General features: G+C 40.3%; 2 protein-coding genes and 1 long non-coding RNA gene across 5 annotated transcripts; 1 reads left to right on the plus strand and 2 right to left on the minus strand.

Moving 5' to 3' along the window:
- Positions 1 to 1340: 1340 nt before the first annotated feature.
- On the minus strand, positions 1341 to 2781 carry LOC127143638 (uncharacterized). Its single transcript, XR_007815210.1, has 3 exons — positions 2678 to 2781; positions 1678 to 1860; positions 1341 to 1405 (listed from the first exon to the last, which is right to left on the minus strand). It is a non-coding gene; the product is annotated as an uncharacterized LOC127143638 (long non-coding RNA).
- A 1643-nt stretch (positions 2782 to 4424) lies between these two features.
- On the plus strand, positions 4425 to 11328 carry map7a (microtubule-associated protein 7a). 3 transcript variants are annotated; one of them, XM_018703701.2, is made up of 15 exons: positions 4425 to 5095; positions 5827 to 5931; positions 6063 to 6137; positions 6265 to 6428; positions 6546 to 6645; positions 6823 to 6939; positions 7215 to 7369; positions 7529 to 7665; positions 7770 to 8011; positions 8106 to 8283; positions 8372 to 8540; positions 8700 to 8804; positions 9636 to 9686; positions 9834 to 10062; positions 10426 to 11328. In XM_018703701.2, exons 1-15 carry the CDS (start codon positions 4990 to 4992, stop codon positions 10434 to 10436), a joined length of 1944 nt encoding a protein of 647 aa, XP_018559217.1. In that variant the 5' UTR covers positions 4425 to 4989; the 3' UTR covers positions 10437 to 11328. The 3 variants fall into 3 exon arrangements, with proteins under 3 accessions (XP_018559217.1, XP_018559218.1, XP_018559219.1); XM_018703702.2 differs by having other exon boundaries at positions 7239 to 7369; XM_018703703.1 differs by lacking the exon at positions 6823 to 6939 and having other exon boundaries at positions 4527 to 5095; positions 7239 to 7369.
- Positions 11168 to 15782, minus strand: ankar (ankyrin and armadillo repeat containing). Its single transcript, XM_018703705.1, has 13 exons — positions 15550 to 15782; positions 15116 to 15235; positions 14377 to 14496; positions 14159 to 14278; positions 13417 to 13536; positions 13124 to 13332; positions 13001 to 13046; positions 12794 to 12927; positions 12449 to 12580; positions 12207 to 12321; positions 11963 to 12097; positions 11750 to 11875; positions 11168 to 11617 (listed from the first exon to the last, which is right to left on the minus strand). Exons 1-13 carry the CDS (start codon positions 15740 to 15742, stop codon positions 11484 to 11486), a joined length of 1704 nt encoding a protein of 567 aa, XP_018559221.1. The 5' UTR covers positions 15743 to 15782; the 3' UTR covers positions 11168 to 11483.
- Between the last annotated feature and the right edge of the window lie 596 nt (positions 15783 to 16378).

Raw genomic sequence — 16378 nt, forward strand, 5'->3', positions numbered from 1 at the left:
GTGAAATCAGTCCAGTTGTCAAACTGTAATGGTGCAATTTAGTGACTCTGCCTAATGTAGCTAAAAAAAACTGTCTTCCTAACTAAAGTGGTGAATATTTCCAAAGTACAAGATGTTGCAGTTTATGTATTTCAGAAATAATAAAGAACCTGGCATGCTAAATGGCCACGATAAAGACACAAACTGAAATCTGTCTTGTCCAGAAAAAGACTATAACACAATGCATCTTTTCGTAAAGGTTACATCATAACAAAACTTCTTGAATCACTTAAAAAATATGTGAGCATGAGTAATCAATATACTGCTGTGTCACAAGTGATAGAATTTCATGGAAGTAAACAAAATGTCAGCCCAGCGTAGTTGGAAGAATGCTCCCTTTTAATCTTTAATAGGTCGCTGCTCCAAACTGGGTCTTGGTGCAGACACACTGTCTTTTGTCATGGAATCGCCAAATGGTGTCAAGTCCTATTTGCAATGCCTTGTTGCAAACTCATTCAGATTTGAGTCTTGAATCACGTGAGTGTTGATATACTTTTGCACACGGTTATTTGCTTGAATTAATAAAGATCAAATAAGTAAAATGTAGTGACGATGCATTTCTCCACAAACTGAAAAAAGTTGGTGTTAAAGCACTGATTATGGTGTATTATTTTGCTGAGTTGAGGCATGCTTTAGCAACTCCTATTCAACGCAAATCCTATTGAATGCTGAAGTACAACTCATCATCTCATCAATTACACATACAGCCAGTCTGTAAGCCATACGTCAAAGTCTAAAGTTGCTGGTGTCCGATGAAACAAGTCTCTAAATTATTTAAGCGGTCCAGTCAGTGTTGCATGTGGCATCCTCATTATGTGGAGGTATCACTGTTCACAACAAAAGAAATGGATTTTGCTTAGAGGGAATAACAGGAAAACATGTTATCATTGTTACCACACAAGGAAAATATCTTAATGTTTTACCCACTGAAGATGATTACACGCTGCATGCAAGAATACATATATACAGTATAAACCAATATTCAACAGATGAAACAAACATTCAGGCTTAACTTTATGCAACTACTTTTCCTCGTCTTTACCTAGAGCTGTGACGGATGCATCCTTTTCCTGCCCGCTCAGCTGGAAGTGTGTGATACTCTCAGTGACACCTACCTGGCCTCTCTGTTGAGGGATTCTGCCCTTAATTACATGATTCAATACCGGCTAAGAGGGGTTGAGGAGATGTCCTAGTTCCTCCAGGACTGCCGCTAACCATGTCACCATTAGTGCAAAGTTACCAGTTCCCCCTGTAGTCTAATATACTAACCTCATTCTCTGACAGATGTTGTCATCAAATGCAACTTTAAACACTCTGAAGCTGACATCAGCCACCAGATGAATGTGCCACGGTTGACTTATCTGGTCTGATAAAGAATAAAACATATTTAAGTTGATTAAATGCAACAATGTACCATCCTCCTTCACATCAGGGAGACTCTCAGTGGAGTTGAGCAGACTCCAGTGCAAGCTATCAGCTTAAAAACACAAACATCTTGTCTCTGTACGATACAAAAGAGCGTAATTATCTGTATTTTGGATGAATATTTAGGTGAAACTTATGAATATGCATGAGCCCTTAAATTGACACCTTTGACAATGCCGTCTAGGGTGAACCACAGAATGACTTGATACCAACCATGCAATCTTATCCCATGTAGGTCCAGTGACCAAGGGCCTTTTTGGCTGTTGGTTGTAGGCCGGTTATCACCATCTTGTTTGTGCTCCAGTGACTCTGTGGGCACACCACCTGACCAAGGTGTAGTGTATCCTTATGACACATTTCAGACTCGTGGACGGGGGAGTTTGGCAAGGTTCGTCCCTGAAACACAGCCAGAGGACATTGTTATTATTGGTGTCGGGGGAGGGGGTGCTTACGTTGCACTAGCCAGCAAGCACGTACAGCCCAGGTGGATCTGACCTCAAGTGACCCTTGGGACATACTTAAAGGGAATTGGTTTGTTTGTTCTGTGGTTTTAAATGAATGCCATATTAAAACTATTGCATCCCATGTTACTTTAATGCACAAACCAAAGTCAGGTAGTCTTAGGTACTAAAAGTAAAGTATCTTGGAGAACAAATAAAATTAAAATCAGGGCTCTGTGGGGGTCAGAACAATGTCAGTGCTATATACTTTCTTTTCAGTACATCACAAACCTCCCATGACAACACTCATTCAGTTATGAAGCTGGGTCTACTCTGACATTCATACAATACCACTAGGATGGACAATGTTAGGCAGTTGCATACACAAAAGAAAAACGTTACCACGGATTCAGTGAGTTACACTGTGGGCTGCAATGTGAGCCCCGTTTTTAGTCCACATTTGTTTACATTTTGGAAATTAAGTCAGCCGAATTAGCTATTACCAGTTCCTTTTTACTACTTACTATTGGATGCGCTGACAACTATCAGTGAACCACTGTAATACTTAAGAAATCTGAAAAACCTGATGATCCTCGGGCAAGTTCTGAAGTGTTCCACTTCCTGTCCTATTAGTCTACATTATCGCGTAATGATTTGTCATAATTATGACATATGAAAGTCACTGTTATGAGATAAAGTCTCCATTTTATATATTCATGTATTTGTGAGTGCAATGCACTTCCAGATAAAGCTAATTTAAACACCATACTTACTCTTTATATGCTTCCTGTTGTCGCCACAGTAATGAATGAAAGCACCACCTGGTGGCCGAAAAGCTGTCATGGCCGTTTTGATATGCAGGTAGTTAGAGCAAGCTTACTTCACCTGTTTAACTCAAATTGGACCAACACGAATTAATCGGTACTTAACATCCTCTGAGCTAACAAAGCTAGTTAAGTTAGCTAGCTCTATTTTTAGCTAGCTCTAGTGTCCCTGCGACATAACAGCAGCCTTTTCTCTGCCAGTTAACTGTCACATAAAGTCACACCTGCTGCAAAGTAACGTAATGTTCGTGTGACAAGTATAACTACATTATTAATTACTATCTCTGTGCTACGATACTGCTGAAGTCTCTGTTAGGGATTGTCCAAGCTTCAATGGCAAATTATTTTGTGATACTGTAAAGATCATGGGAGGAAGCTCTTCTGAAGAGGCTGGAGTCATCTTCATCATCTTTTTTTCTTTTTTTTTTCTTTTTTTTTAGCATTGATGGCAACAGAAATTTCATATATACACAGTTTTGAAAGTTTTGAGAAAAGATAGGCCAAGATTATGTTTTCTGTCATTTTTAATTTGATTGGAAAGAATCACTCTAGAAAACAGCACGTGAAAGATCAAGCAATTTTCCATGTCTGAATATTAAAAACGTGGTTTAATGAAACTGAGCTGGTACCCTTTGATGTAGGCTATTCGCAGTTTCTGATAATGTGTGGAAGTTGCCAGTATTATGGCTGTAAGTAATTACTTTTCTAGGCAATGAAGTTTTTGAGGGGGACTTTATATCAGCAGATGAATTTGCCATTAAATAGAGGTCAGTGTTTTTGGAAAAAGCTGAACAACACATGTAATTGTCCTGAATAGTACTTATAATAATACTTCCCATAAGTATAAGTTGTGATTTGACATAATTGTGTTTAAACAAAGGGAAATATTATTAGGATTGAAGTAAAATATATTTACTTTTCTTTAAAAACAATATATTTTAAAAATATAGATTTGAATTTAAGTTTTGATTGCAGCCATTCAGGGCAGAAGCTGTTGGCAAAATGTTGATCCAGGGAAACCAGAAAGTGGGGCACCAGCTTTTGTGAAGGACTTCTCACCCAAAGGGAGGCTGAACAGGTCCTGCAGAGGAGATGCAATTGTGAGCTCAAGAACAGCAAAGGTAGAAAAGGACTCTAATGCTTCAGATAGTTAACATATTCTGGCCTTGTTTTGTATCTTTCCTTGCAGCAGTTTCTAGTCAATAACCTGCCTGTACTTGCACAGCTGTAGTGTTGCTTTGCTTTGCTTTCTGTGCTTTTATATGCTGACTTTATCTCAGCATATGTCTAATAAGCCTCCTTCATTCAACTGGATTTGAAGGTGAACGATATACAGAGCACCAGTCAAAATAGGGCAGTGGGACAACTGAATGTGGCTGAGTGGTTAACATCAGACCAGTTAATAACTATATATAGGATCAGAGGAAGAGATGATTATATTCTGGTAAGTTATTTACACATTTGACCCTTAATAAAAACATTAAAGTTGGGAATATAAAAATAGATTAATGTGAATGTAGCAGTGGCCATTTAGGGGCAATGCTGACTTCAGAAAGAAAGACCTCCATCTAGTGGTCAGACCATTTCATTCAAAGGAAGAATCATGGGGGGAAAAATCTCTTTAAACACATCTATTGAGGACAGCGCCTGCATCAGAGCAAGTTAATGTCCAAGCAATGTATGTCACTGAGTATTATTCCACTGTTGTCATGGTAATTATTCACGAGGGTAGGCTCTCTTCCATTTGCTTTGCTTCCATTTTTTTTCTGTCTCCAGGAAACGCTGCATCCCTTTGGCCACTTCCATGTAGCAGGCAGGCAGTGTGGTGGGGGAGTTAAAGTGACACAGCTATATTATGTGAAAGTAAAGCAGAGCAGCTCACAAGGGTGACATCTTTAAAGGGGGAGTAGCCTTTTTATAGACGAGACTCATTGAGGATCAGAATCTCTCCAGACCTCCTTAACCTTAAAGGAGACTGGAGTGAATTTCCTCTGTGGATAGCCTTGCTTCAAATTATCTCCAGCCCACTGGACAGGGGAATAACTGGATGCTTTGTTTTCTTGCATCTCTCTCCATTGGTTTGTAAGGCACAGATGGACAAGCAGCTGATGCAGGAGGCAGTTCCCTGCACAGTGCACTCTGAAAGTGAGAACCCGAAGGCATCTTGAAATAGAAATTCAAAAGAGGAGGAGGAGAAGGAGGAGAGAAAGGAGGGGGGGGGTTTGAGTAAGAGCGTTGGTATTCCAGACTCAATACCTAGCATGGCTGTGCAGAAGAAACAGAGTGTCATCCCTCCATCGCAGGGACCACTTTCTACACGTACCATCGAGAGCCAGAAGAAGGGGAACGGATTTGAAAGAGCGGGAGGTTAGTAGAATTTTGCTGTCGTTTAAGGGGGATTTGTGTTGTAGCTGATCTAAACAAGCCTTTCCTTTAAGCAAAGCCTGACTGACTGTAGATCACAAATACAGGATCATCTGATCATATTGATGACGCATGAGTAGAATATACAGATCATACATTCACTCTGAGATATCGAGTGTGGCTACCATAAACCTGAGACAAGAAGGGAGCATCTGTGAACACAGATTACATAATATACATGAAAGAACCAACATCCTGGTGTTGTTAACCCTAAAGGAATACATTCACATTCATGTGATTTTTCTCCCTGTGCATTTAAAACAGTTACTCATCAGTCTTGTGTCTATGTCTTGACCTTTTTAATCACTCATTTTAGTCATGTTCATGAGGACTGGTCAGGTGCTAGCATGTTCTCTTTGCCTTTTATACGCAGGCTGTTTATAATGGCTCTTTCATTTGTAGCTGACCCTAAGGCCATCCCAGTTCATAACAGCTACTATTTGGGACAGATTTTTCACTCTGATTTGTTTTTTGGTTTGTATGTAACAGCTGCTTCATATCATTTGTTGTGCTAAAAGATGCATTCAGGGCCAAAATTCTATGTATGTTTACAGATAGTAGGAAATCTCACTAACACTGAGTGCCAGATTATGAAAAATAAAACCATGAAGAGGTCAGAGGTGTTGCTGTTTTTGTCACTGAATAAGATGTAGATTTTTCTTCCTCGTTTACAGAGAATGGCTCTTACATCAAACCAAATTCACAGGCAAAGAAAGCAGCCTGTCCTGTCCACAAGCCTGCTCAAATCTTCAACACAGTTACTCCACGGGCCACTGCAGGTTTGACACAGCTCTCTGTTTACCTGGGGTCACACTCACTCCTTTTATCAGCCAGATGTCATATTATTAGGATATCAGATCATGTCATAAATCATAAACCTTCTCCACACTCCCTTGTTTTGGCTTTCTAGTGGCTAATGGACTAAATGTTGATGAGAGGCTGAAAGCAGCTCGAGAAAGAAGAGAGGAGCACCAGAAGTTACTCGGTACGTGAGCTCCTACAGTGGTACAATTCACATGACACTGTTAATGCACTGTCCTCAATTTCTAAAAAGAATTAACATAGATAACTGATAAATCTATTTATACTGGTTCAATTTTTCTTCCCCTCAGCCTCTCGGGAACTGAGCAGGTTGGAGCGCGAGCAGCGGGCCAGGCGTTACTATGAACGACAACTACAGGAGCGCAAGAAGAAACTCCTGGAGCAGAGGCTCAAAGAGGAGAGGAGGCGTGCTGCCGTGGAAGAGAAGCGCAAGCAGAGACTGAAGGAGGAGAAAGTGAGTGTTGTTGATGGTGGGAAATCAAAAAACAACTTTTATTTTTAGAGAGGCCATTGATTTCCACAGGTCTGGATTCAGTAACACAAACACTGAAACTTGTTTTCCTGAATTAAGGAGCGGTATGAATCCGCAGTACGCAGAACGCTGGAGAAGAGCCAAAGGGCCCAACAGAATCTCAGTCAAAACTCAAGAGGAAGGAAGCTCGCCAAGAATGGTAAGTGGACATTAATATGCTTTCTTTTCTCCCTTTCCTTTTAACACAATCTTTCTAAACTCATAACACCATTCTTAACAGTATCTGTTTTCTTTGTAACATTATCTTAACAAGTCTTGGCGTGCCTTATCTTGTGTTTTTGCTGCACTTAAAACTTTATACTGATCAATACGGTAGTTCCACGTCGCTTACCACTGACAACATGGGAGAAGAACTTGGTCAGTCGCCTCCTTACCCCCACTTGCTCTTATCTGGCCAGGAGCAAGAGTGCTGGTTGTCAGTCAGGAGAAGAAGGTACTCTGCCCCATGATAACAGAATGTACTCCTTTGCTTTAATATTAATATTATGGCAATGATAATGGTTTGTAGTACATTTTTAAGACACTACTTCGACAACTGTTTTGCTACAACAACTAACTTTTCCAGGCCCTTTTGGTTACTAACGCTACTCATTTTCCTCCCTGTTGATGCACACACGTCGTTTCACATTTCCATCCTTTTCACTGCTCCTACCATTTTTGCATATTTCTCCAATGTCCCATAATTATGGCACGAAAACACTGGCTCAGTTGTCCATGTTTGTCGCCGTGCAGTTTCATTCCACTCCATGAATACCACCACCACCACCACCACCCTTCACAAACCCCAGCACCACTCTGGTTCAGTCCACCACAGGCCATCCGCCTCCCCCAGTCCCAACAACAGAAGCATCAATCTGGCACAGGTAAATCTAGCTGTTCCTTTAGTTTCACATACATGTGTGTTGCTAAATAATAGTATTTATGTGATTTATTATTTTCAGGGCCACGCAGCTGTCTGTATTTTTGTAATAAGGTAAAACAGTACCTCTGATATCTTTTTCTTTCCTTTTTTTTCTGTTTAGATCAAAGCAGCAAGACAGCAAGAGGCTAACAAGAAGAACTCAAACAGTGGCTCAAGTATTAAATCAACTGCTGTCAACACCAGTGTGAAATCAGCCACAGTTGCACAAAGCAGAACCCCCTCCCCCTCACCAGAACGGTAGGTTAAGTTAGCGTAACCAGTGCCTCCACTGTACATTCACAACATAGTCATGGTAATGTGAATGAAGTGGGACATCAGCTTTGTTCTGCTGGATCTTAAAGGACTCCCCGAAGATCAATCAGCAGGCATTCCACCCCGCTGCAGCTCGAGCTCCCATCAGTCCCCGAGGAAGATGTTGCTGTTTGCAGTTCTGCCCTCACTCCCGGTAACTCAAGGCCTGCCAGGACATCAGCTGAAGGTCAGCAGGAGAAAATTAGGGATAAAAAAAATGCACCAGAGACTCCTTGTTTGAACCTGCCCAACACTGAGACAGAGGCTATAACCAGGACAGCTGGAGATGGAAGTAAGCTACGGAAACAATAGCTTAAGTGACAGTATTTAAAGTGGCATTTGATGTGCTTCAGATATATGTTAAAGTTCATGTTATTTCTCCTCAGGTCCTTCACATGTGCCTCCTCGTCCAGCCCCACAGCCTCCTGAAGTTGTGAGCAGGCCCTCAGCTGGGACCACAGACCCAGAGGAGGCCTCACGTAACCTGGCTGAAAAGAGGAGAGAGGCCCGACTACAGCGGGAGAGAGAGGAGCAGGAGCGCCTGCAGAAAGAGGAGGCAGAAAGGTAAAAAAGCATGTCCACCTATGAGGGAGACACACTGCAGTAGCAGGCCATTATTATTGTTACAGCTTACAATTTATGTCATGTCCAGGCGGAGTCGAGAAGAACTGGAGCGCAGGAGGTCAGAGGAGCGAGCGCGACAGCAGGCCGAGGCTCAGCGTCTGATAGAGGAGAAGAGGAGGAGGGAGGAAGAGGAGCAGAGACGAGCTGAGGAGGAGCGAGCTCAGGCCATGAGGGAAGCCGCTCTACTGCAGAAACAGGTGGGCAGTGCAAACATTTGTTCTGCCAACACTCAACGAGGTTAAATTGCACAGCTTCATCATCTGATGGATGCTTTTGAGTTTGCTTTATTCCCAGTTATTTTCTGTTTTCATGTTCATTCTCACAAAATGTTCTGTAACTGTTCTGTGTTTATGCAGAGAGAGGAGGAGCAAGCCAGAGAGAGGGCGAAAGCAGAGCAGATGAAAAAAGAGCGAGAGATACTCGCACAGAAAGAAGAGGCAGAGCGCCAAGCAAGAAAAAAGGTAACAAGATAAGTATATACAACATAGCCAAACAAATATTTTTCCGTTTTAGTTTTCCCACACCCAACCCCTTACAAGACAAATAGGACAGAATAAAACAGACTACAGTAAATATATGTACAGTTCTACATAAATTAAACCACAGGTAAACCAAGAAGGCAGACAAACAGCAACAACCATAAATAAATACATTACAAATTCAATTTATCTGCTCAAGGAGCGAACAGGAAGCTGTAATATTGTTCTGAGACCAGTTCAAATGAGCATCCCCCGAGGCTACCCCAAAGAATGCAGTGGAGATGGATTTTTCACATATTCTTGAGAGTGTCATTGATGGATTTCCAAAAGTTATGTAGTTTCAGACATGTCTAAAAATATCAAGCTCTGCTCTAATCTACCATAGTTTTGGCTCTTACTGAGGCTAATATACAAATTTGAACAGAACTGTATGTTAAAGACATACTGAGGATTAATAGATTCTAATTAGTACTTTGTGTCAAAACACATCTCTTCCTCCCACTTATTAGGTCACTATATCACACATATCCATGTATTAGCTCTCCTCAACAAAATCAATAATGTAGCGCTCTGCCGGCCAAATATTTACAGTTCATGCCACGTGACCAAAATGTCCATGATTTGATGTCTCTCTCTCACCCTATGTTTCCTGTCTGCCTCTTCACTGTAAACTATTAAAAATATATATTGAAAAATAATCTAATTGGGAAAAAAATGAATCAATTATATCAAGTCCTGCTATATTTAAGAGACTGAGTGCTCTCACAAAGCTTTCTATGACAGAGTTTTAATGAAAGCTGTTTTTTTTCCCAGCGACTTGAGGAGATCATGCGGAGAACCAGAAGGACAGATTCTCCAGATACGGTGAGATTTACTGTTCAGTTTCTAAAAAGTACATAGCCCCTGGGTTCTTATGACGCACGTCCAGCCTCAACTAATAACTTACCAGCTCCACTTCTAAAAGCCACACAGCCTATCCTTGACTAAATTGGTTAATCCTTTTCAACACAGAAATCTGTACCAGCTAGGATCTTGCCAAATGAAGCCCAACCAAAGGAAAACACACAGCCTGTGAACAATGGCACTATAGAAGATGTGGTCAAGCTGCCAGTGGGGACAAAGTCCTCACAGCTGGGGCTGAACAACGAGGAGGATATGGTACCTGTTGTGGCCTTCAAAGAACGCAGGTCTCTCAGAACGCTCACTGGCCTGGAGGAAATCCAGACCCACCAACGGGCAGGTGAGGCACGAACAGCCAGATTCTGACCACCTTTAGCTCCAGCTAGTCAACTTACTGAAGTCAAACAAACTCACTGACATGCTTCATCATTCACCACGTTTGCTCCTAATTAGTCGTAAAAAGGCATGTCAGTGTCTACAGACCACACAATCAATACCATTCATTCATTTTGAAATCCGTGCAGACAGGGTGCCTCACATCAGTCTGGAAACTCAGATGAGTATTTAGGCTGGTGGATGAAAGCGTTTACCCTGTTGCTGCCTCTTTAAGGAAAAGATCTAACAGTTAAAAGCTGCTCTGACACATTTTATTTGAAATTTTCTTTTTCCCTTTTTTGTCTCCCTGTTGTTGTGCATTCTTTAGAGGTCATCTGAGCACCTGCAAAAGTGGGCAGAAGTTCAAAGACTTTGTTGGAGAGCTGCGATTCCTCTGTGAAAGATGGGGATCCCTGCGGTACAGCCAGTTTGCTGCCCCTCAGCACCTTGAAAGAGCATGTAAAATTACAGCCTTGCCTCACTGAGGTCGTCAGCATTTGGTCACTTTTGTGTGTGTAACCAGTGGTACAAATATTGGGCAAGTTAGATATTAATTTCTTCAGTACAGCAGGTTTCTGAACTAATAATGACTATCCAAAAAAACAGTAGATGTAGACAGTGGTAATAGCTTGCTGGCAAATGCTGTATATCAGTTATGGAGAGTGTTGCCTCTGTGAAATACTAGGAATAGCCATTCTAACAATCACAACATATGTTAGCCATATGCTTTTTGCTTATTCCTGATATTTCTTGCTCTATAAGCACTTTTCCTTCCTCAGTTTTGTCACTGTGGAATTAGAATAGCTCAAGTTGCTGTTTGTGCTAAGAACACAAGAGTTTAGGGTGTTAGTGACAGTTCTTTTCCTACATAAATTCCTATCTTACCCTTTGATTTTGTGAAGTATAGCAATCACATATTTCAAAGCTGCTAAGGAACTTAGTTTCCAAAGACTTTGCTTCGGTTTTTGTGGGTGATGTTCTAGAAAATTTGATGCACAAAGCGTTAATTGCACTGACAGTTGCTTTGTTTGATATTGCGCAAATCACTTTACAAAGCAAAGTTTGAGACGTAGAGGTTAAGTGACTTTATTATAATAAAAGCATATAAAAACAAAATGTATCTGATCATCAGTATTTGATCTTACAGTTTAAGTATTGCTTATAACTATCACTTGTTAACCTGTTGAGAAGTCAAAATATGCCATGTTTGATTAAAGTTGATACTATGCTGCGTCTCTGCCTTGTTTTTCAGTTAACACTCTGTAATTAAGATGAAAACAATGAAGTAAAAAATAACACATTAAAACGTGACATGCTGTTTGTCCACACAGTGTATGGATGTAAATGCCTCACACAGTCCACACTGTACACATCTCTCTGAGACAGTCATGGGTTAACAGAGGATGGAGAAAGAGGCTGAATCATTTGCAGCAGCCGTCTCGTTTCCTCCGTCTGCGCATGCACCTTCCTGAGCTGGACCTCCAGCTCACTGTTAGCCAACAGAGATGAAAAGTCTCCATCTGCAGAGGAAGGCAGCACAAAGCAGGCTAGTAACTACAGACATACAACAGATGACTATTTTAGGCTTAGAGACATCTACTAGCTGTAGTGTCCTCAGTTTTTGAATAAATAAATGTATGACAAATACAAACCTTTTTTGAGATTGAATATTGCAATGATGCCAAGATGCTGGAATTTAACATCTTTATTTTTGAGAAATACCAACAGATACTCTGCCATGGCGATGTAGTGAGGTCTCAGTAGGCTGATGATCTCCTCTAAGAACAGTAGCAGGAAACATATGAAATAAATGTTAAATAATACACAACAAAAAGTGATTATTTGATACTTGCACATTATATTACCAGTCATTTCTAGTTTGCTCATGATGGCTGCACAGTTATATGACAGCAGAGGATTTTGTGTTTGTCCAGAAAGCTTCACCAGTCCTGAAACTTGTTGTGCTGTTAGTGTCACTGACAGGTGAGACCTCAGTAGATCTGAAACAGTAAGAAATGGTAAGAGAGCAGGATGTTAATGAGTAAGTTGAATGTAAAAGATACTGTATAATACAGGGGACTATCAGTACTTCATTTCCACGTCACTCACCCCAGGTCATCAGGTGATGTATGCATGATGTCACATGCAGCAAAGTCTCATCTGACAGAGCAGGAGACAGAAGGGCCCAGAGGAGTCCAGATAAACATAGACTTTCCATCAAAGCCTAGATAACAATGATGGGATTCAACATCATTTTTAAGTGTTTATCCATCTGACACACTGTGCACACACAACTAACATGTTAACTACAGACATGTGACATGAAATCGTGGCTTGCAGCCGTGGCGTACCTGCTGACCCATGCTGGAGCTACACAGATTAGTGATTATCACACAGCTGTGTGTGACTATAGCAGAGTTGGACCTGTGATGATGAAGCAACTGACCAACTTCATCCAACAGTCCTTCACCCACGAGGACGTCCTGGAATAACAGCACAGAAATGAAGTATTTCCCTTACACCTGCTGTCACTTTTTCTGATACATAGTGATGTGCCCTTCCTTATGTCAAGATAAAAGTGAGGGAAAAATGTCCCAACCATCAAAGAAGTCATCAACCACTCCACAGCTGTAAAATGCCACAGACAATTACCAACTTCATCATTACTGTGATGCAGCTTTGTGTTGAAATCGTACATGGTTTGGTGGGTGTGCTGACAGTGCAGACAGGAGTGTTACAGCTGGCTCTGTGCACACAGCAGTAGAGGTTTTCAGAAGAGCCTTCAGAGGCAACACACAGTCCAGGTCCATCAGCTGCTCCTGGATCAGAACTGCACATAAGATTGACAAACAGTGTCTGCATCCTATAAGATGTTGATTTCAGGTATCACTGTTTGTAATTACCATTCTTTGAGAGTGTTTGCAGGCATCTGCAAGCTTGAGCTGAATTCTAAAAATGGAAAGAAATAATTGTCATGTATTGTTTACCTTCAACTTCAGCTGTCACCCACTTAAGTTCACAGTTACCTTTTGCACAGAAGAAGACACGAGAGTCAAAAGAGACTTTAGCAAATAATGACCCCCAATGCTCAACAATTTTGGGTGGTACTCCTGGATAGCAGCAATGTTGCACAGAGCAGTGCAGCTGCAAAACTGAACCTCTGAATCTGAGGACTGCAGCAGAAGAACCAACACAGGGATAGCTCCTGCCTGACACAAGATCCTTGTTGACCAATCTGAAAAAAACAGGAGGAGGTTTAAGATTTCTGCCTGCTCTGTCAGTTTTATGAAAAATATGTTAATAGTGACATAAAAAGCACCTGACTGTGTGAGGTGTAACAGAGCCCAGGTTGCGTTCTGTTGCACCTGTGGGTCATAGGATTTTGCTAAAGCCAACAGCGGTATGATTCCATCCACCATGATAGCATCTCTGTTTGATTCTGTGTGAAAAGAAAGAGGAATATCCACACACACATTCTCAGCTGATCTGTACAGAAGTACACCATTATGTTGTCTCCTTGCAGTCATACACACGCGATATTATTTTCTTGGATACTACAAATAGAACTCACTGTCTGGAAGCATGCTATCTATTTTTACCCCCTGTAATTGCAGTATGTTCTTTAAGTAAGACCAGGATGAATAAGACTACAGTGTTCACGATGCAGAGAGGCATTTTTAAAGCACATGGAATATATAAAGATTTCATTTTCTCTATTTCTCCTTTGTCACCATCTCCACCATGTGTTGCCGTATAATCCTTCAAATTTCTCCCATGTATCTTGCAGTACAACAGACAGTATGTGTGACAGTGTGCAGAATTACAGGTACATGTACAGTTACTGCTATCTTAACAGAAACAAATACTCAGACTATCAAAGTCTACTATAAACCTGTACACAGTACATAGCTTATGGAATTAACAATAAGATGTACAAATATACTGTCTGCTACATTTTCTATATATCTTCAATTGAGATTCTTTTTTAAATACAAATCACTCTCTAGTCTCTCTAGTGAGAAATGTTAAAAGAGTTTTTTAAAAGCTCAGATTGTACAGACCTGAGGAGGCCAGCAAGGCAACGCAGGCACAGGAGTGACACTGAGCAGTTGCATCACCAGACTGGAACAACTCCAGTATGGGCACCAGCATCCCCATTTCAATCACCAACTCTTTACACACTGAAATCAGATTTTATGGACAGTAATTATGACCATCTACATAAAATGTTGATTTTACCTGCAGAACAGTATTTTAAATACCTCATGTTATCTCTTACCATTGTTCTTTACTAACAGGTTGACCAAGGCGAGGGAGATGGTCTTTTGCACGTCCAGGTCAGCTGATAAAAGTAAAGCCATGACTGGCTCCATGAAGTCTTCTGGAAGGGGAGATTTCACTGTAACACAAAAACCTGTTCTATGAGTCAGTTCACCTTCCTACCTGTTGTTATTTAGAATAAACAATGATCTACAAGTTGAACACAATCTAAATAAGATGTCAGTCTAACTAGCTAATGCCAAAATTAATACAACAAAATATATCTGATAGTTGGTTATAAGTTCAAGTCCTAAAAGAGATATCCTCCTGTATTCTGCTAACCTCAACCAAGTAAACACAGGAATCTTTTAACCACCTCCTTTAAGACAAATATGAGGTCGTCCATTCACAAGCTACAGGACACAACCTGCACTGAGCTTATCACCACAAACATCTGACAAAGAAGAAAACTGAACTACATGTTACAGTAATGAGGAATTTATAAATAAAATAATTTTATTTTTCCTCCCTAATGACACTGAAGCCCATGCATGGGCGTTATCTGCCAAAAATACAGTTGAAAAATTTGCATGATACTGGTCGTACCCGTTAGAGTTTATCTTAGTGGTGAGTGATATGAGGAACCTGAGTTGCAAACAATGGTCTCATTTTACTGCACGTGCCACTGATCTGCAAGTCATTTCTATCATGCAGATTGTCAGGAGCAACATAAAAATCTGTTTGTTCTTTTTACTCACGGTGATGACTGAGATGTAAATAATACATGGCTGCAGTCATTTGTAGATCAGTGCTTTCTGAGGCTGCAAGTTTGTTCAGTGTTTGCAGACCTTCCTGACTGAGCAGTTGGGTTTCATCATCTGAGAGAAAAAACAGATAAACAAAGGTGAATAATCTCACACACAAGAGTTTATAAGTCTGACACTGGACACTGTTTACTTTATTCTGATTTTAGACATGACTTGTGAAAATGCCAGACGTTTTAATGCATTAAACAACAGAACAGAATAATTAATGTTTTCTTAAGATAATTAAATAAGAGATTCTACATCAGTGACAGATCTAAAGTATATTAACTGGGTAATCTTTGGCTCCTAACTAAAAAAGAGGTTATGTGCATAAAGGTGTGTTTTCCCCCACAAACAAAGATAATGCATGGCTACAATGTTCCTACCATACAGCAGGTGTAACTCTTGAGTCGTCCTCCTCAGGAAATTCCTCTCAGGTGTAGTCCTAAAGCAGGTGCACTGAGACAGCTCTCTGAAAATGTCCCTTATTTTTTGTTGAAACTCTCTGCAAACTTTTCTTAAATAAGCAGCAACTTCTTTGAGGAGTCGCGAGCAATTCTCACAAAGACCAGAAGCCATGACTGCATCCTGAAAGACACCTGCCTGTTTCACAAAAACCTGTACTGGACACGCCTACTTGGACGTCACATGACTATAATGTAACTTACACTTCATTGTTAGAGTACGTTACATCGCTCAGAACCTTTATACGACTCTCATTAAAGAATATGAATAAATTGAATTCAGGTTATGACTTTAAAATTTAAAGTATTGTGGTTAATTTGGAGCAAAATATAAATGTTTAATGTATAAAGTATAAACATTATTTGAGTGTAGTAGGTAAAATGTTGCTCATCAGTGTTAACAACATATACGGTCATATATATATCAGTCACAGGGGATATTTTAGTGCAGAACAAATACTTTTCCTTTACTTTGAATAATGTTTTGCTGCTAATATTTCCTTACTTAAGTGGGATTTTGAGGTAGGACTTTTATTTGGAATGGAATATTTTGGAACTGTGGTATTGGAACTTTTACTTGAGTAAAGGTTTTGAGTATTTCTTCCACCACTTCTTAATTATATTTGCTTTATTTTGTTGTATTAATTATTTATTTTTCTCTTAAATCTTTCTTTTTCGGTGTGGGTTAAAGCCTCCTCAGTATAATGTATAATTGCACTATATTGTATATTTTGTATCGTATCACTCCTAT

The sequence above is a fragment of the Lates calcarifer genome, linkage group LG19 (genome assembly GCF_001640805.2).
Source record: "Lates calcarifer isolate ASB-BC8 linkage group LG19, TLL_Latcal_v3, whole genome shotgun sequence".
Taxonomy (NCBI): Eukaryota; Metazoa; Chordata; class Actinopteri; family Centropomidae; genus Lates; species Lates calcarifer.